Source organism: Ranitomeya imitator, chromosome 3, assembly GCF_032444005.1.
Source record: "Ranitomeya imitator isolate aRanImi1 chromosome 3, aRanImi1.pri, whole genome shotgun sequence".
NCBI lineage: Eukaryota > Metazoa > Chordata > Amphibia > Anura > Dendrobatidae > Ranitomeya > Ranitomeya imitator.
This window is the reverse complement of record NC_091284.1, coordinates 32,025,950-32,047,947: the sequence shown is the minus strand read 5'-3', so window position 1 is coordinate 32,047,947 and position 21,998 is coordinate 32,025,950. Positions and strand designations below refer to the sequence as shown.

Here is a 21,998-nt window from a genome sequence, read left to right as displayed (position 1 = left end):
GTGAAATTTCTCTTCAACTACAGACAACATCCCGGCAGGAGGTGATCTCTGGAGAACAAGCTTTATAATTGCATCTTTCAGAACAAATCTGTTAATTGAGGCCTGACTATCAGCGGCGGCTGCAATCGTGTTTAATTCCAGACTGAGTCTCATACAATGAATGTATTCCTTATCGCAAAACAAAAAAAGATCACTCTAGTGTCAAGGACATTAAAAGCAAATGTCATGCCCCGAAATAAACCCGATTCCAAAGCAGCAGTAAAAACTACGATGGGCAATTTTTACTGACCAAGACTTTTTTTCCTTACTGACATATGACAGTTGTTGTTGGGCCATCGCCAACATTTCACGTGCCCGACCTGATCCCAGTGAATTGAATCATTAACATCAAGATGAATCTAGTAACCTGGGTCACAGATGACCCTCTTCAAGATGAAAAAAAGAGAACATATTGCCCATGAACTGCTTCTACCAGATTTTTCTCGGTTCCTTAGTTTTTTCTACTGAATTCTGGATTGAAAGAGTTTCCTGTTGCAAATTGGAAAGTGTCAACAAGCTGCTGTTGACGGATCAAGTAAAAAAAACAACCAAAAAACATATTTATGACAAATGGAAGGTCCTCATTAAATGAAATCATTCCAGAACCTGCAGCCACCACTAGGTGCCCACAGAACTCAATACTACCTCTATCCTCCCCACCCCACAGTGGCAACTATTCATTTCTAGAACCGTATACAGAAAAAATAAAAATAATGATCCCCCAAATTAGTTTTACCTTTCACAGTGACATGGACGCTCTGGCTGGTGGAGAGCTGCGGCTGGACGAGGACATTACACGTGTATTCCCCTTCATCCACGTCCTTCTGGACGTCCGAGAGCTTTAAGGTCCCGTTGTTCTCAAAAGCGACCTGACGGTGGTTGAATGGGAGGAGGTTGGAGTTCTTGTACCACTTTATGGAGTAGTAGGGGTACCCGATCACACGGCAGTGAATGTACGTGTCCCTTCCAGCTATTGCCGTGATGTTTTTCATTGGTCGTATGCTTGCCGGTCCTAAAAAGACCATAGGGGAGCACTATATGATTCTAGAATACGGCTGCACAAATTTAATATTGAGCTTTCGCAACTGAAACTAATGTTAAAAGTGATTCTCATACCAAAATTAATCAAAAATGGAAAAAAAACAAAAACACAACTCTGCAATCTTTTACTGTTTTGTGTATACAGCTATTAAGCCATTAGTCAGTTGCCATGGAGACGCATAGGTCTGCTTTTGAACTGTAAACAAAAAATGATTGATTTTGTTATTATTAATCTCTCGTAATGATTCGCTGGTTTCATCTACAGACGTACGTGACTCCATGGTAACAGACTACGGAGAGGCCCTTTGTAGTCAGAACCTGCAAATGCCCTCATTAATTCTCACTCATGCGGCGTATACAAGTAAGCAGGTGGTGTTTGAGGGATAAAAAGGAGTGGGACTGCAGCATGGGGCTTCCAAAGAGACTGTTTGTGGCCTGTTACTATGGAAACACACTAGTCTGTGTAGGAACTGCGTGCAAAAAAAGTGCATATTTATTAAAAATGTATTTGAGTGCATAAACTTCTATTCAAATCCATGTGTCTCCATGGTAACAGACTACAAGCAAACCCAGTGTAGTCAGATCCTGCAGACACACTCCCTACTTCTCACTTACTTAAAGGTAACCTGTCAAGTGAAAAACCGCTATTGACCTGAGCGTTAAAAGCGTTGTGAAGCCATGGGGCCGCCACAGCGAGAGCTCTGCTGGGAGGAAAAACTTTATTCATCCAGGCAGCCTCTGGCTTTCAGTCACCGCTCAGTGAACAGTGAGCGGCACTGACTGAGAGCCGGCTCTACAGTGAATGAGTGCAGAGTCGGCTGTCAGTACGTGTGGGTGTGGGTACAGCCGCTGCTCATTATGTACTGAGCGATAACTGATGTCACACCTATATGACTGAAAGCTCATGGCTGCCAGGAGGAATAAAGTTAATTTCCTCCCAGTGGGGTCCCAGTGTGGTGGCCGCAAGGCTTCAGAACACTTCAGGACATGACTACAGTGTGTTTGTTTGTAGTCTGTTACCATGGAGAAACATAGGTCTGCATGGAACCTGTAGTAGTCCTAACAATTGGACAAGTACACATCTCACCAATACACGTGATACAGTTCTCTCGCAAGTCACACACTGCTACATAAAACCACGCAAAAAGTTATGCAAAAAAATACAAAGCGGTTTGGACTCAAATACCTGAAATAAATGCTACCTGTAACCTGACCACTGCACACAAAACAAAGGAAAAAAATTGTCTAAACACAAAATTTTACATTTCTTCAGTTACATGATTCAGAATTTTGCCGGTTTCCAGGGAGCAGTGCATTGTGGGAGCTCAGGTCGCATGTCTGACAGCAGCATGGAGCTCAGCTGCTGACTGTGTCCAAAGTGCAACCAGCAGAATTGTGAAGGCAGGTCTGAATATTGCAAGAACATATCACATATTCATTTTATAATTTTTTTTTTTTTTTTTTGAGGAGCTGATTTGACAAGCACCTCTTACGTTTATTCGAGCCTGGTACAGGACGACTCCGGCAGAATTATTGGCCGTGCAGCGATAGACTCCCCCGTCCCGCACCCCTGTGTTGGTGATGTTTAGGTAGCTGACAACATTGCCATCGGAAGTGATGATCTGGCTGATTCGGTGATTTCCATTTTTGTTGATGGGCTCGTCGTCCAGCGTCCAGGTGATTGTGGGTAGCGGGGTGCCTTTCACATTACACAATAAGGACACGGGTTCTCCGGCGCTCACCACTTTTTCACTAAAAGCAGAGTTGATTTTAGGGGTTCCATCTAAATAAGAACAAATAGAATAATAAGAAAGAAAACCGTATTTATTTTCAGTAAACAAACGAAAAGATAGATGACAATGACTAAGATCCAGGTGGGTCAGACCTCAGAGACCACCACCATTCACCACAGCAGGTGAACGATAGAGGTCAGACTGCAGGGATCCCTGAAATAAAGGACACGGAATCCCTGACGAAGGACTCGATCCGAAACGCGCGTCGGGGCACGGTCATGAACTCACCTCTGTGACCATACAGGTAACCGTTCTATACTAGCCACCTCTTGCAATTCCTGTCTACCTATGTGCTGGTCAGCAGCTTTTATCTGTATTTCTCTTTCCATTTTTGTGCACTTTCAGCAGCCATACACTATATCTATACTTTGTCTCCATCAAGTGCCATTATGTATTTGATACCAGCTGTGAGCACCCTCATACAACTATTGCCTATACTAATTAATTTTATATATTTAATTGATACTTACCACTATGTCTTAGCTGTCTATTCTCAGTGCTCACACCTTTGATACCTTTTAACTTCTTACCTATATCAGCGCACACTGCACTTTGACTCCCATTACAATTTCATCTTTATTACACTTAACCTCTGGTTACAGCACCAATTATACGGTTATATTGGTTACTTTCCATGGACCATCGACTCCATCTCTACAGCACCATTTATATGTCCGTATACATATACCACCTTAATTTAATTTAATCTATCCGCTGTGAATATATTTGATATATATATATATATACTGCTCAAAAAAATAAAGGGAACACTAAAATCCCACATCCTAGGTATCACTGAATGAAATATTCCAGTTGTAAATCTTTATTCATTACAAAGTGAAATGAGTTGAGAACAATAAAACCTAAAAATGATCAACGTAAATCACAACTGATATCCCACGGAGGTCTGGAGTTGGAATGATGCTCAAAATCAAAGTGGAAAATGAAGTTACAGACTGATCCAACTTCAGTGGAAATGCCTCAGGACAAGAAAAAGATGCTCAGTAGTGTGTGTGGCCTCCACGTGCCTGTATGATCTCCCTACAACGCCTGGGCATGCTCCTGATGGGGCGGCTGATGTTCTCCTGAGGGATCTCCTCCCAAACCTGGACTAAAGCATCCGCCAACTCCTGGACAGTCTGGAGTGCAACGTGACGTTGGTGTATGGTGCAAGACATGATGTCCTAGATGTGCTCAATCGGATTCAGGTCTGGGGAACGGGCGGGCCAGTCCATAGCTTCAATGCCTTCATCTTGCAGGAACTGCTGACACACTCCAGCCACATGAGGTCTGGCATTGTCCTGCATTAGGAGGAACCCAGGGCCAACAGCACCAGCATATGGTCTCACAAGGGGTCTGAGGATCTCATCTCGGTACCTAATGGCAGTCAGGCTACCTCTGGACAGCACATGGTGGGCTGTGTGGCCCTCTAAAGAAATGCCATCCCACACCACTACTAACCCACTGCCAAACTGGTCATGCTGAAGGATGTTGCAGGCAGCAGATCGCTCTCCACGGCGTCTCCAGACTCTATCACGTCTGTCACATGTGCTCAGTGTGAACCTGCTTTTATCTGTGAAGAGCATAGGGCGCAAGTGGCAAATTTGCCAATCAATTGGTGTTCTGTGGCAAATGTCTAGCATCCTGCACAGTGCTGGGCTGTGAGCACAACCCCCATCTGTGGAGATCGGGCCCTCAGACCATCCTCATGGAGTCTGTTTCTAACTGTCTGTGCAGACACATACACATTTGTGGCCTGCTGGAGGTCATTTTGCAGGGCCTCTGGCAGTGTTCCTCCTGTTTCTCCTTGCACAAAGGCTGAAGTAGTGGTCCTGCTGCTGGGTTGTTGCCCTCCTACGGCCCCCTCTGTTATGAACAGGTAATTCAGAATCACAATGGACATTGAAGTTCAGAGCACACAAGGTGACCTGTCATTTACCAAAAACATAGGACGAGCTCTGAGACGTGGAAACTCTGCTGACCGCAATCCCTAATCCTATCACACCACACTAGAGGTAGCCGTGGATTGCGCCTAACGCTCCCTATTCAACTCGGCACAGCCTGAGAAACTAACTAGCCCTGAAGATAGAAAAATAAGCCTACATTGCCTCAGAGAAATTCCCCAAAGGAAAAGGCAGCCCCCCACATATAATGACTGTGAGTAAAGATGAAATACAAACACAGAGATGAAACAGATTTAGCAAAGTGAGGCCCGACTTACTGAATAGACCGAGGATAGGAAAGATAGCTTTGCGGTCAACACAAAAACCTACAAACAACCACGCAGAGGGGCAAAAAGACCCTCCGCACCGACTAACGGTACGGAGGTGCTCCCTCTGCGTCTCAGAGCTTCCAGCAAGCAAGAAAAACCAATATAGCAAGCTGGACAAAAAATATAGCAAACAAAAATAACACAGGCAGAACTTAGCTTATGCAGGATAGAGAGGCCACAGGAACGATCCAGGAGTAAGCAAGACCAATACTAGAACATTGACTGGAGGCCAGGATCAAAGCACCAGGTGGAGTTAAATAGAGCAGCACCTAACGACTTAACCTCATCACCTGAGGAAGGAAACTCAGAAGCCGCAGTACCACTCTCATCCACCAAAGGAAGCTTATAGAGAGAACCAGCCGCAGTACCACTCACGACCACAGGAGGGAGCTTGGCCACAGAATTCACAACAGTACGCCCCCCTTGAGGAGGGGTCACCGAACCCTCACCAGAGCCCCCAGGCCGACCAGGATGAGCCACATGAAAGGCACGAACCAGGTCGGCAGCATGGACATCAGAGGCAAAGACCCAGGAATTATCTTCCTGACCATAACCTTTCCACTTAACCAGATACTGGAGTTTCCGTCTCGAAACACGAGAATCCAAAATCTTCTCCACAATATACTCCAATTCCCCTTCAACCAAAACCGGAGCAGGAGGATCAATAGATGGAACCACAGGTGCCACGTATCTCCGCAACAATGACCTAAGGAACACGTTATGGATGGAAAAAGAAGCCGGAAGAGTCAAACGAAAAGACACAGGATTAAGAACCTCAGAAATCCTATATGGACCAATGAAACGAGGCTTAAATTTAGGAGAGGAAACCTTCATAGGAATATAACGAGATGACAACCAAACCAAATCCCCAACACGAAGTCGGGGACCCACACAGCGCCTGCGGTTAGCGAAACGTTGAGCCTTCTCCTGGGACAAAGTCAGATTGTCCACTACATGAGTCCAAATCTGCTGCAACCTATCCACCACAGTATCCACACCAGGACAGTCCGAAGACTCAACCTGCCCTGAAGAGAAACGAGGGTGGAACCCAGAATTGCAGAAAAACGGCGAAACCAAAGTAGCCGAGCTGGCCCGATTATTAAGGGCGAACTCAGCCAAAGGCAAAAAGGACACCCAATCATCCTGATCAGCAGAAACAAAACATCTCAGATATGTTTCCAAGGTCTGATTGGTTCGTTCAGTCTGGCCATTTGTCTGAGGATGGAAAGCCGAGGAAAAAGACAAATCAATGCCCATCCTAGCACAAAAGGCTCGCCAAAACCTCGAAACAAACTGGGAACCTCTGTCAGAAACGATGTTCTCTGGAATGCCATGTAAACGAACCACATGCTGAAAAAACAATGGCACCAAATCAGAGGAGGAAGGCAATTTAGACAAGGGCACCAAATGGACCATCTTAGAGAAGCGATCACAAACCACCCAAATGACCGACATTCTTTGAGAGACGGGGAGATCTGAAATAAAATCCATAGAGATATGCGTCCAAGGCCTCTTCGGGACCGGCAAGGGCAAAAGCAACCCACTGGCACGAGAACAGCAGGGCTTAGCCCGAGCACAAATCCCACAGGACTGCACAAAAGAATGCACATCCCGCGACAGAGACGGCCACCAAAAGGATCTAGCCACCAAATCTCTGGTACCAAAGATTCCAGGATGACCAGCCAACACCGAACAATGAACCTCAGAGATAACTTTATTCGTCCACCTATCAGGGACAAACAGTTTCTCCGCTGGGCAACGGTCAGGTCTATTAGCCTGAAATTTTTGCAGCACCCGCCGCAAATCAGGGGAGATGGCAGACAAAATTACCCCCTCTTTGAGAATACCCGCCGGCTCAGACAAACCCGGAGAATCGGGCACAAAACTCCTAGACAGGGCATCAGCCTTCACATTTTTAGAGCCCGGAAGGTACGAAACCACAAAGTCAAAACGGGAGAAAAACAGCGACCAACGAGCCTGTCTAGGATTCAACCGTTTGGGAGACTCGAGATAAGTCAAGTTTTTGTGATCAGTCAAGACCACCACGCGATGCTTAGCTCCTTCAAGCCAATGACGCCACTCCTCGAATGCCCACTTCATGGCTAGCAACTCTCGATTGCCAACATCATAATTCCGCTCAGCAGGCGAAAATTTCCTGGAAAAGAAGGCGCATGGTTTCATCACCGAGCAATCAGAACTTCTCTGCGACAAAACAGCCCCTGCTCCAATTTCGGAAGCATCAACCTCGACCTGGAACGGAAGCGAAATATCTGGTTGGCACAACACAGGGGCAGAAGAAAAACGACGCTTCAACTCCTGAAAAGCTTCCACAGCAGCAGAAGACCAATTGACCACATCAGCACCCTTCTTGGTTAAATCAGTCAACGGTTTAGCAATGCTAGAAAAATTAGCGATGAAGCGACGATAAAAATTAGCAAAGCCCAGGAACTTCTGCAGACTCTTCAGAGATGTTGGCTGAGTCCAATCATAAATGGCCTGAACTTTAACAGGGTCCATCTCGATAGTAGAAGGAGAAAAAATGAACCCCAAAAATGAAATCCTCTGAACACCAAAGAGACACTTTGACCCCTTCACAAACAAAGAATTAGCACGCAGGACCTGGAACACCATTCTGACCTGCTTCACATGAGACTCCCAATCATCCGAGAAGACCAAAATATCATCCAAGTATACAATCAGGAATTTATCCAGGTACTCTCGGAAGATGTCATGCATAAAGGACTGAAACACTGATGGAGCATTACAAAGTCCGAATGGCATAACCAGGTACTCAAAATGGCCTTCGGGCGTATTAAATGCTGTTTTCCATTCATCGCCCCGTTTGATACGCACAAGATTATACGCACCACGAAGATCTATCTTGGTGAACCAACTAGCCCCCTTAATCCGAGCAAACAAATCAGACAGCAGCGGCAAGGGGTACTGAAATTTGACCGTAATTTTATTTAGAAGGCGGTAATCAATACAAGGTCTCAGCGAACCATCCTTCTTGGCCACAAAAAAGAAACCCGCTCCCAATGGCGACAATGACGGGCGAATATGACCCTTCTCCAAAGACTCCTTCACGTAACTCCGCATAGCGGCGTGCTCAGGTACAGATAAATTAAACAGTCGACCCTTAGGAAACTTACTACCAGGAATCAAATCGATAGCACAATCACAATCCCTATGCGGAGGTAGGGCATTGGACTTGGGCTCATCGAATACATCCCGGTAATCAGACAAGAACTCTGGGACCTCAGAAGGGGTGGATGATGAGATAGACATAAATGGAACATCACCATGTACCCCCTGACAACCCCAGCTGGACACAGACATTGATTTCCAATCTAATACTGGGTTATGGACTTGTAGCCATGGCAACCCCAACACGACCACATCATGCAGATTATGCAACACCAGAAAGCGAATATCCTCCTGGTGCGCAGGAGCCATGCACATGGTCAGCTGGGTCCAATACTGAGGCTTATTCTTGGCCAAAGGTGTAGCATCAATTCCTCTCAATGGAATAGGACACTGCAAGGGCTCCAAGACAAACCCACAGCGCCTAGCAAACTCCAAGTCCATCAAATTCAGGGCAGCGCCTGAATCCACAAATGCCATGACAGAATAGGAAGACAAAGAGCAGATCAAAGTAACGGACAAAAGAAATTTCGACTGTACCGTACCAATGGTGGCAGACCTAGCGAACCGCTTAGTGCGCTTAGGACAATCGGAGATAGCATGAGTGGAATCACCACAGTAGAAACACAGCCCATTCTGACGTCTGTGTTCTTGCCTTTCAGCTCTGGTCAAAGTCCTATCGCACTGCATAGGCTCAGGTTTATGCTCAGATAATACCGCCAAATGGTGCACAGATTTACGCTCGCGTAAGCGTCGACCGATCTGAATGGCCAAAGACATAGACTCATTCAGACCAGCAGGCATATGAAATCCCACCATGACATCCTTAAGGGCTTCAGAGAGACCCTTTCTGAAAATAGCTGCCAGCGCACATTCATTCCATTGAGTGAGCACGGACCACTTTCTAAACTTCTGACAATAAATCTATCTCATCCTGACCCTGACACAGAGCCAGCAAATTTTTCTCTGCCTGATCCACTGAATTAGGTTCGTCGTACAGCAATCCGAGCTCCAGAAAAAACGCATCAATATTACATAATGCAGGATCTCCTGGCGCAAGGGAAAATGCCCAGTCTTGAGGGTCGCCACGTAATAAAGAAATAATGATTTTAACTTGTTGAACTGGGTCACCAGAGGAGCGGGGTTTCAAAGCCAGAAACAGTTTACAATTATTTTTAAAATTCAAAAACTTAGCTCTATCTCCAGAAAATAACTCAGGAATAGGAATTTTAGGTTCTAACATAGGATTCTGAACCACTAAATCTTGAATGTTCTGTACTCTTATAGTGAGATTATCCATCAAAGAGGAGAGACCCTGAATGTCCATGTCCACACCTGTGTTCTGAACCACCCTGATGTAAAGGGGAAAAGAAAGACAGAACACAGTGCTAAGAAAAAAAAATGGTCTCAGAACTTCTCTTTTCCCTCTATTGAGAAGCATTAGTACTTTGGGCCTCCAGTACTGTTATGAACAGGTAATTCAGAATTACAATGGACATTGAAGTTCAGAGCACACAAGGTGACCTGTCATTTACCAAAAACATAGGACGAGCTCTGAGACGTGGAAACTCTGCTGACCGCAATCCCTAATCCTATCACACCACACTAGAGGTAGCCGTGGATTGCGCCTAACGCTCCCTATGCAACTCGGCACAGCCTGAGAAACTAACTAGCCCTGAAGATAGAAAAATAAGCCTACCTTGCCTCAGAGAAATTCCCCAAAGGAAAAGGCAGCCCCCCACATATAATGACTGTGAGTAAAGATGAAATACAAACACAGAGATGAAACAGATTTAGCAAAGTGAGGCCCGACTTACTGAATAGACCGAGGATAGGAAAGATAGCTTTGCGGTCAACACAAAAACCTACAAACAACCACGCAGAGGGGCAAAAAGACCCTCCGCACCGACTAACGGTACGGAGGTGCTCCCTCTGCGTCTCAGAGCTTCCAGCAAGCAAGAAAAACCAATATAGCAAGCTGGACAGAAAATATAGCAAACAAAAATAACACAAGCAGAACTTAGCTTATGCAGGATAGAGAGGCCACAGGAACGATCCAGGAGGAAGCAAGACCAATACTAGAACATTGACTGGAGGCCAGGATCAAAGCACCAGGTGGAGTTAAATAGAGCAGCACCTAACGACTTAACCTCATCACCTGAGGAAGGAAACTCAGAAGCCGCAGTACCACTCTCATCCACCAAAGGAAGCTTATAGAGAGAACCAGCCGCAGTACCACTCACGACCACAGGAGGGAGCTTGGCCACAGAATTCACAACACCCCTCCACATCTCCTGGTGTACTGGCTTGTCTCCTGATAGCGCCCCCAGCCTCTGGCTACTATGCTGACAGACACAGCAAACCTTCTTGCCACAGCTCGCATTGATGTGCCATCCTGGATGAGCTGCACTACCTGAGCAACTTGTGTGGGTTGTAGAGTCCGTCTCATGCTACCACGAGTGTGAAAGCACAACCAACATTCAAAAGTGACCAAAACATCAGCCAGAAAGCATTGGTACTGAGATGTGGTCTGTAGTCCCCATCTGCAGAACCACTCCTTTACTGAGTGTGTCTTGATAATTGCGAATAATTTCCATCTGTTGTCTATTCCATTTGCACAACAGCATGTGAAATTTATTGTCAAACAGTGGACAGTTTGATTTCACAGAAGTTTGATTTACTTAGAGTTATATTCTGTTGTTAAGTGTTCCCTTTATTTTTTGGAGCAGTGTATACAGTCATGGTCAAAAGTATTGACACCCCTGCAATTCTGTCAGATACAGTTAGGGCCAGAAATATTTGGACAGTGACACAATTTTCGCGAGTTGGGCTCTGCATGCCACCACATTGGATTTGAAATGAAACCTCTACAACAGAATTCAAGTGCAGATTGTAACGTTTAATTTGAAGGGTTGAACAAAAATATCTGATAGAAAATGTAGGAATTGTACACATTTCTTTACAAACACTCCACATTTTAGGAGGTCAAAAGTAATTGGACAAATAAACATAACCCAAACAAAATATTTTTAGTTTCAATATTTTGTTGCAAATCCTTTGGAGGCAATCACTGCCTTAAGTCTGGAACCCATGGACATCACCAAACGCTGGGTTTCCTCCTTCTTAATGCTTTGCCAGGCCTTTACAGCCGCAACCTTCAGGTCTTGCTTGTTTGTGGGTCTTTCCGTCTTAAGTCTGGATTTGAGCAAGTGAAATGCATGCTCAATTGGGTTTAGATCTGGAGATTGACTTGGCCATTGCAGAATGTTCCACTTTTTGGCACTCATGAACTCCTGGGTAGCTTTGGCTGTATGCTTGGGGTCATTGTCCATCTGTACTATGAAGCGCCGTCCAATCAAATTTGCAGCATTTGGCTGAATCTGGGCTGAAAGTATATCCCGGTACACTTCAGAATTCATCTGGCTACTCTTGTCTGCTCTTATGTCATCAATAAACACAAGTGACCCAGTGCCATTGAAAGCCATGCATGCCCATGCCATCACGTTGCCTCCACCATGTTTTACAGAGGATGTGGTGTGCCTTGGATCATGTGCCGTTCCCTTTCTTCTCCAAACTTTTTTCTTCCCATCATTCTGGTACAGGTTGATCTTTGTCTCATCTGTCCATAGAATACTTTTCCAGAACTGAGCTGGCTTCTTGAGGTGTTTTTCTGCAAATTTAACTCTGGCCTGTCTATTTTTGGTATTGATGAATGGTTTGATTCTAGATGTGAACCCTTTGTATTTACTGTCATGGAGTCTTCTCTTTACTGTTGACTTAGAGACAGATACACCTACTTCACTGAGAGTGTTCTGGACTTCAGTTGATGTTGTGAACGGGTTCTTCTTCACCAAATTAAGTATGCGGCGATCATCCACCACTGTTGTCATCCGTGGACGCCCAGGCCTTTTTGAGTTCCCAAGCTCACCAGTCAATTCCTTTTTTCTCAGAATGTACCCAACTGTTGATTTTGCTACTCCAAGCATGTCTGCTATCTCTCTGATGGATTTTTTCTTTTTTTTCAGCCTCAGGATGTTCTGCTTCACCTCAATTGAGAGTTCCTTTGACCGCATGTTGTCTGCTCACAGCAACAGCTTCCAAATGCAAAACCACACACCTGGAATCCACCCCTGACCTTTTAACTACTTCATTGATTACAGGTTAACGAGGGAGACGCCTTCAGAGTTAATTGCAGCCCTTAGAGTCCATTGTCCAATTACTTTTGGTCCCTTGAAAAAGAGGACACTATGCATTACAGAGCTATGATTCCTAAACCCTTTCTCCGATTTGGATGTGGAAACTATCATATTGCAGCTGGGAGTGTGCACTTTCAGCCCATATTATATATATAATTGTATTTCTGAACATGTTTTTGTAAACAGCTAAAATAACAAAACTTGTGTCACTGTCCAAATATTTCTGGCCCTAACTGTAATACTCATTTTCTTCCTGAAAATGATTTCAAACACAAATTATTTGGTATTATTATCTTCATTTAATTTGTCTTAAATGAAAAAACACAAAAGAGAATGAAGCAAAAAGCAAAACATTGATCATTTCAAACAAAACTCCAAAAATGGGCCAGAAAAAAGTATTGGCACCCTCAGCCTAATACTTAGATGCACAACCTTTAGCCACAATAACTGCGACCAACCGCTTCCGGTGACCATCAATGAGTTTCTTACAATGCTCTGCTGGAATTTTAGACCATTCTTCTTTGGCAAACTGCTCCAGGTCCCTGATATTTGAAGGCTGCCTTCTCCAAACTGCCATTTTTAGATCTCTCCACATGTGTTCTATGGGATTCAGGTCTGGACTCATTGCTGGCCACCTTTGAAGTCTTCAGTGCTTTATCTCAAACCATTTTCTAGTGCTTTTTGAAGTGTGTTTTGGGTCATTGTCCTGCTGGAAGACCCATGACCTCTGAGGGAGACCCAGCTTTCTCACACTGGGCCCTACATTATGCTGCAAAATTTGTTGGTAGTCTTCAGACTTCATAATGCCATGCACACGGTCAAGCAGTCCAGTGCCAGAGGCAGCAAAGCAACCCCAAAACATCAGGGAACCTCCGCCACGTTTGACTGTAGGGACCGTGTTCTTTTCTTTGAATGCCTCTATTTTTCTCCTGTAAACTCTATGTTGATGCCTTTGCCCAAAAAGCTCTACTTTTGTCTCATCTGACCAGAGAACATTCTTCCAAAACGTTTTAGGCTTTTTCAGGTAAGTTTTGGCAAACTCCAGCATGGCTTTTTTATGTCTCAGGGTAAGAAGTGGGGTCTTCCTGGGTCTCCTACCATACAGTCCCTTTTCATTCAGATGCCGACTGATAGTACGGGTTGACACTGTTGTACCCTCGGACTGCAGGGCAGCTTGAACTTGTTTGGATGTTAGTCGGGGTTCTTTATCCAACATCCGCACAATCTTGCATTGAAATCTCTTGTCAATTTTTCTTTTCCGTCCACATCTAGGGAGGTTAGCCACAGTGCCATGGGCTTTAAACTTCTTGATGACACTGCGCACGGTAGACACAAGAGCATTCAGGTCTTTGGAGATGGACTTGTAGCCTTGAGATTGCTGATGCTTCCTCACAATTTGGTTTCTCAAGTCCTCAGACAGTTCTTTGGTCTTCTTTCTTTTCTCCATGCTCAATGTGGTACACACAAGGACACAGGACAGAGGATGAGTCAACTTTAATCCATGTCAACTGGCTGCAAGTGTGATGTAGTTATTGCCAACACCTGTTAGGTGCCACAGGTAAGTTACAGGTGCTGTTAATTACACTAATTAGAGAAGCATCACATGATTTTTCAAACAGTGCCAATACTTTTGTCCACTCCCTTTTTTATGTTTGGAGTGGAATTATATCCAATTTGGCTTTAGGACAATTCTTTTTGTGTTTTTTCATTTAAGACAAATTAAATTAAGGTAATAATACCAAATAATTTGTGTTTGCAATCATTTTCAGGAAGAAAATTATCTGACAGAATTGCAGGGGTGTCAATACTTTTGGCCATGACTGTATATATCTCTCACAGGTGCTGTAGATCCCACATACAATTTAAGGAGTATCTTACTATACATTGTCACCTTCCCCCCTGTTTTGGTCCATATGTTTTGATCCAATAATTGTCTATTACATTTTATTCTATATATCCCATATATGTATTTACCTCTTATGATCACTCTCATGTTACACATGTAAGTGCAGGCACTCTTTTGTCGTTAGTGCCATTTTTCGTCTCAATAAAGCCTATGTTTTATTCCTTCAACCACTGTCTTTCCATCTTTTTGACCTCCTGTTCAGTAATTCCTCCTTACTCATCTATCTTATATCCGAATGGTCCGCCATTTATAATCCAGGAGCAAGTATATATGGTCATCTTATTACTCTGCTATCTGCTACCCTATATATGATATTTTTTTCCATTATATGTTATTGCTTTGCTCAGTTCGCATCCTTGTTACGGATCTAGTAGGCAGCTAACTCATGGGCAGGTGAAGACAGAGTTCATATACATGGGGGTATAGGCGCTATGTTGGGTGGCTATGTTTGTGCACCTTGTGCCCTACTGATCCATGCCCTCGGGGTCCTCCTGTGCCCACCATGTACTTACATTATGTGGCAGTAGACGTTTACGTTTTGTGTGCCCCCCGCACCCGCTCCCCACTGTCAGCCTGTGACATACCCCCACTCTCCCTTTCTCTACATTATTACGGATGATCAATACACTCTTCAGGATTTCGGAGCCACCAGAGATGGTTGCCGAGGTAACTGGGCCCAGGCCGGTAATCGCTCCTCTCCGAACATACAGACTAAATATAGCCTCCATATTGTCAGTGGCTGCAGCGCTCATCAGCAGGTGGCCGCTTTTATTAATCCTTTCCCCTTCAATCAATAAGACTTCCACTAATTAATCCCAAGAACAAAAACAGAGAAAACATTGTAAATGTAGATGGTGCATACTCTATACACATAGGAAAAGTTATAATACCACTGACAGACGCAGCTCCCCCTATAACAGTGAGTCACAGTGCCCCCATAACAGTGACAGCGCCCCCTATAATAGTGACAGTCACAGTGCCCCCATAACAGTGACAGCTCCCCCTATAACAGTGACAGCCGCAGCTCCCCTTATAACAGTGACAGTCACAGTGCCCCCATAACAGTGACAGCGCCCCCTATAATAGTGACAGTCACAGTGCCCCCATAACAGTGACAGCTGACCCCATAACAGTGAGTCACAGTGCCCCCATAACAGTGACAGCGCCCCTATAACAGTGACAGTCACAGTGCCCCCATAACAGTGACAGCTCCCCCTATAACAGTGACAGCCGCAGCTCCCCCTATAACAGTGACAGTCACAGTGCCCCCATAACAGTGACAGCGCCCCCTATAATAGTGACAGTCACAGTGCCCCCATAACAGTGACAGCTCCCCCTATAACAGTGAGTCACAGTGCCCCCATAATAGTGACAGCGCCCCTATAACAGTGACAGTCACAGTGCCCCCATAACAGTGACAGCGCCCCCTATAATAGTGACAGTCACAGTGCCCCCATAACAGTGACAGCTCCCCCTATAACAGTGAGTCACAGTGCCCCCATAACAGTGACAGCGCCCCTATAACAGTGACAGTCACAGTGCCCCCATAACAGTGACAGCTCCCCCTATAACAGTGACAGCCGCAGCTCCCCCTATAACAGTGACAGTCACAGTGCCCCCATAACAGTGACAGCGCCCCCTATAATAGTGACAGTCACAGTGCCCCATAACAGTGACAGCTCCCCCTATAACAGTGAGTCACAGTGCCCCCATAACAGTGACAGCGCCCCTATAACAGTGACAGTCACAGTGCCCCCATAACAGTGACAGCTCCCCCTATAACAGTGAGTCACAGTGCCCCCATAACAGTGACAGCGCCCCTATAACAGTGACAGTCACAGTGCCCCCATAACAGTGACAGTGCCCCTATAACAGTGAGTCACAGTGCCCCCATAACAGTGACAGCGCCCCTATAACAGTGACAGTCACAGTGCCCCCATAACAGTGACAGCGCCCCTATAACAGTGACAGTCACAGTGCCCCCATAACAGTGACAGTGCCCCTATAACAGTGACAGTCACAGTGCCCCCATAACAGTGACAGCGCCCCTATAACAGTGACAGTCACAGTGCCCCCATAACAGTGACAGTGCCCCTATAACAGTGACAGTCACAGTGCCCCCATAACAGTGACAGCGCCCCTATAACAGTGACAGTCACAGTGCCCCCATAACAGTGACAGCTCCCCCTATAACAGTGACAGTCAAAGTGCCCCATAACAGTGACAGCTCCCCCTATAACAGTGACAGTCACAGCGCCCCCATAACAGTGACAGCTCCCCCTATAACAGTGACAGTCACAGTGCCCCATAACAGTGACAGTGCCCCTATAACAGTGACAGTCAGTACCCCCCATAACAGTGACAGCGCCCCTATAACAGTGACAGTCACAGTGCCCCATAACAGTGACAGCGCCCCTATAACAGTGACAGTCACAGTGCCCCCATAACAGTGACAGTGCCCCTATAACAGTGACAGTCACAGTGCCCCCATAACAGTGACAGCTCCCCCTATAACAGTGACAGTCACAGTGCCCCATAACAATGACAGCGCCCCTATAACAGTGACAGTCACAGTGCCCCCATAACAGTGACAGTGCCCCTATAACAGTGAGTCACAGTGCCCCCATAACAGTGACAGCGCCCCCTATAATAGTGACAGTCACAGTGCCCCCATAACAGTGACAGCTCCCCCTATAACAGTGACAGCTGCAGCTCCCCCTATAACAGTGACAGTCACAGTGCCCCCATAACAGTGACAGCGCCCCCTATAATAGTGACAGTCACAGTGCCCCATAACAGTGACAGCTCCCCCTATAACAGTGAGTCACAGTGCCCCCATAACAGTGACAGCGCCCCTATAACAGTGACAGTCACAGTGCCCCCATAACAGTGACAGCTCCCCCTATAACAGTGAGTCACAGTGCCCCCATAACAGTGACAGCGCCCCTATAACAGTGACAGTCACAGTGCCCCCATAACAGTGACAGTGCCCCTATAACAGTGACAGTCACAGTGCCCCAATAACAGTGACAGCGCCCCTATAACAGTGACAGTCACAGTGCCCCCATAACAGTGACAGTGCCCCTATAACAGTGAGTCACAGTGCCCCATAACAGTGACAGCTCCCCCTATAACAGTGACAGTCAAAGTGCCCCATAACAGTGACAGCTCCCCCTATAACAGTGACAGTCACAGCGCCCCCATAACAGTGACAGCTCCCCCTATAACAGTGACAGTCAAAGTGCCCCATAACAGTGACAGCTCCCCCTATAACAGTGACAGTCACAGCGCCCCCATAACAGTGACAGCTCCCCCTATAACAGTGACAGTCACAGTGCCCCATAACAGTGACAGTGCCCCTATAACAGTGACAGTCAGTGCCCCCCATAACAGTGACAGCGCCCCTATAACAGTGACAGTCACAGTGCCCCATAACAGTGACAGCGCCCCTATAACAGTGACAGTCACAGTGCCCCCATAACAGTGACAGTGCCCCTATAACAGTGACAGTCACAGTGCCCCCATAACAGTGACAGCTCCCCCTATAACAGTGACAGTCACAGTGCCCCATAACAATGACAGCGCCCCTATAACAGTGACAGTCACAGTGCCCCCATAACAGTGACAGTGCCCCTATAACAGTGACAGTCACAGTGCCCCATAACAGTGACAGCGCCCCTATAACAGTGACAGCGCCCCCTATAACAGCGACAGTCACAGTGCCCCCATAACAGTGACAGCTCCCCCTATAACAGTGTCAGTCACAGTGCCCCATAACAGTGACAGCGCCCCTATAACAGTGACAGTGACAGCGCCCCCTATAACAGCGACAGTCACAGTGCCCCCATAACAGTGACAGCTCCCCCTATAAGTGACAGTCACAGTGCCCCCATAACAGTGACAGCTCCCCCTATAACAGTGACAGTCACAGTGCCCCATAACAATGACAGCGCCCCTATAACAGTGACAGTGCCCCATAACAGTGACAGCGCCCCTATAACAGTGACAGTGAGTCACAGTGCCCCATAACAATGACAGCGCCCCTATAACAGTGACAGTCACAGTGCCCCATAACAGTGACAGCTCCCCCTATAACAGTGACAGTCACAGTGCCCCATAACAATGACAGCGCCCCTATAAGAGTGACAGTCACAGTGCCCCCATAACAGTGACAGCTCCCCCTATAACAGTGACAGTTACAGCGCCCCCATAACAGTGACAGCGCCCCCTATAACAGTGATAGTCACAGTGCCCCCCATAACAGTGACAACTCCCCCTATAACAGTGACAGTCACAGCGCCCCCATAACAGTGACAGCTCCCCCTATAACAGTGACAGTCACAGCGCCCCATAACAGTGACAGCTCCCCCTATAACAGTGACAGTCACAGTGCCCCCATAACAGTGACAGCGCCCCCTATAACAGTGACAGTCAAAGTGCCCCATAACAGTGACAGCGCCCCCTATAACAGTGACAGTCAAAGTGCCCCATAACAGTGACAGCGCCCCCTATAACAGTGACAGTCACAGTGCCCCCATAACAGTGACAGCGCCCCCTATAACAGTGACAGTCACAGCGCCCCCATAACAGTGACAGCTCCCCCTATAACAGTGACAGTCACAGCGCCCCCATAACAGTGACAGCTCCCCCTATAACAGTGACAGTCACAGTGCCCCCATTACAGTGACAGCTCCCCCTATAACAGTGAAAGTCACAGTGCCCCCTTAACAGTGACAGCTCCCCCTATAACAGTGACAGTCACAGTGCCCCCATTACAGTGACAGCTCCCCCTATAACAGTGAAAGTCACAGTGCCCCCTTAACAGTGACAGCTCCCTCGTATAACAGCGACAGTCACAGTGCCCCCATAACAGTGACAGCTCCCCGTATAACAGTGACAGTCAGTGCCCCCCATAACAGTGACAGCGCCCCCTATAACAGTGACAGTCACAGTGCCCCCATAACAGTGACAGCTCCCTCATATAACAGTGACAGTCACAGTGCCCCCATAACAGTGGCAGCGCCCCCTATAACAGTGACAGTCACAGTGCCCCCTTAACAGTGACAGCTCCCTCGTATAACAGCGACAGTCACAGTGCCCCCATAACAGTGACAGCTCCCCGTATAACAGTGACAGTCAGTGCCCCCCATAACAGTGACAGCGCCCCCTATAACAGTGACAGTCACAGTGCCCCCATAACAGTGACAGCTCCCTCATATAACAGTGACAGTCACAGTGCCCCCATAACAGTGGCAGCGCCCCCTATAACAGTGACAGTCACAGTGACCCCATAACAGTGACAGCGCCCCCTATAACAGTGACAGTCACAGTGACCCCATAACAGTGACAGCGCCCCCTATAACAGTGACAGTCACAGCGCCCCCTATAACAGTGACAGTCACAGTGCCCCCATAACAGTGACAGCACCCCCTATAACAGTGAGTCACAGTGCCCCATAACAGTGACAGCGCCCCCTATAACAGTGACAGTCACAGTGCCCCATAACAGTGACAGTGCCCCTATAACAGTGACAGTCACAGTGCCCCATAACTGTGACAGCGCCCCCTATGACAGTGACAGTCACAGTGCCCCATAACAGTGACAGTCACAGTGCCCCCATAACTGTGACAGCGCCCCCTATAACAGTGACAGTCACAGTGCCCCATAACAGTGACAGCGCCCCATAACAGTGACAGTCACAGTGCCCCATAACTGTGACAGCGCCCTCTATAACAGTGACAGTCACAGTGCCCCCATAACTGTGACAGCGCCCCCTATAACAGTGACAGTCACAGTGCCCCATAACAGTGACAGCGCCCCTATAACAGTGACAGTCACAGTGCCCCATAACAGTGACAGCGCCCCTTATAACAGTGAGTCACAGTGCCCCATAACAGTGACAGCGCCCCCAATAACAGTGAGTCACAGTGCCCCCATAACAGTGACAGTCACAGTGCCCCATAACAGTGTCAGCGCTCCTATAACAGTGACAGTCACAGTGCCCCATAACAGTGTCAGCGCCCCCTATAACAGTGAGTCACAGTGCCCCCATAACAGTGACAGCGCCCCCATAACAGTGAGAGTCACAGTGCCCCTATAACAGTGACAGCGCCCCCTATAACAGTGAGAGTCACAGTGCCCCCATAACAGTGAGTCACAGTGCCCCCCTACATTAGTGACAACCGCAGCGCCCCCCCTATAACAGTGACAGCTGCAGCGCCCCCCTACATTAGGGACAGCCACAGCGCCCCCCTACATTAGTGACAGCCGCAGCGCCCCCCTATAACAGTGACAGCTGCAGCGCCCCCCTACATTAGTGACAGCCGCAGCGCCCCTCTACATTAGTGACAGCCGCAGCGCCCCTCTACATTAGTGACAACCGCAGCGCCCCCCTATAACAGTGACAGCTGCAGCGCCCCTCTACATTAGTGACAGCCGCAGCGCCCCTCTACATTAGTGACAACCGCAGCGCCCCCCTATAACAGTGACAGCCGCAGCGCCCCCCTACATTAGTGACAGCCGCAGCGCCCCCCTATAACAGTGACAGCCGCAGCGCCCCCCTATAACAGTGACAGCCGCAGCGCCCCCCTATAACAGTGACAGCCGCAGCGCCCCTCTACATTAGTGACAGCCGCAGCGCCCCTCTACATTAGTGACAACCGCAGCGCCCCCCTATAACAGTGACAGCCGCAGCGCCCCCCTACATTAGTGACAGCCGCAGCGCCCCTCTACATTAGTGACAACCGCAGCGCCCCCCTATAACAGTGACAGCCGCAGCGCCCCCCTACATTAGTGACAGCCGCAGCGCCCCTCTACATTAGTGACAACCGCAGCGCCCCCCTATAACAGTGACAGCCGCAGCGCCCCCCTACATTAGTGACAGTGCCATGGCTGATTAGTCAGTGTCAGGTAGTACTGGGTAACCCATACACAGATACCCCCCTCATCTCCACCGTGACGGCTGCCATTCTGTGATCTGGGCCTTTCTATCAGCACAGGACATAATCGTTTGCAGTTCCATCATTTACAGCTAATGACTCCGGTTTCCATATTATTCCTGGATATCGCATGCAGATGAGATGCGGAGAAGGACACGCGGCTGATCAGTAATTACAGAGACAATCACGGCCTCAGCTGGCGCCTCTGTCTGTGGTTTATTATCTATAATTGTCATGTGCCCTACAATGGGGAATTCCAGAAAAAAAACATCGTGACAGCGCTGGGCGAGTGTCCCCGTACATAGCAATATCCATGAATAAACACAAATCCCAGCAATAGTGCCACCGCCGCTGCTATCCGCAATCATTGATTTTATTTTTCTCACATAAATGCTGTGTATAAGCCTGGGGCTCCTGGGGGAGTATCTGCACTGCAGCGGGGGCCACAAGTGCCATCGGAAGAAAAGCCCATTAAAAATCACCAGCAAATATAAGTCCTTGACTCATCCTCTTCTGTCAAGTTCTATTAACCTATCTATATAAATCTAATATATGGACAAAAGTATGTGCCCCCCCCCCCACACTCACTCCAGGGGCTTCCCTGACCCTCCCATCCTACATCTATAGCCATTAATATGGAATCGCTCTTCTGTAGATACAGCGGATCCC

At 47.3% G+C, this 21,998-nt stretch overlaps 1 protein-coding gene across 2 annotated transcripts in view; it reads right to left on the bottom strand.

Moving 5' to 3' along the window:
- DSCAM (DS cell adhesion molecule) overlaps positions 1–21,998 on the bottom strand; it is a 570,150-nt gene that overhangs the window by 260,354 nt on the left and 287,798 nt on the right. For both annotated transcript variants that reach the window (XM_069760714.1, XM_069760715.1), the window contains exons 7-8: positions 2,567–2,863; positions 776–1,051 (exon numbers count right to left, since the gene is read on the bottom strand). In XM_069760714.1, the coding sequence (XP_069616815.1) occupies positions 776–1,051; positions 2,567–2,863 (573 nt within the window). The remainder of the gene's footprint in view (positions 1–775; positions 1,052–2,566; positions 2,864–21,998) is intronic.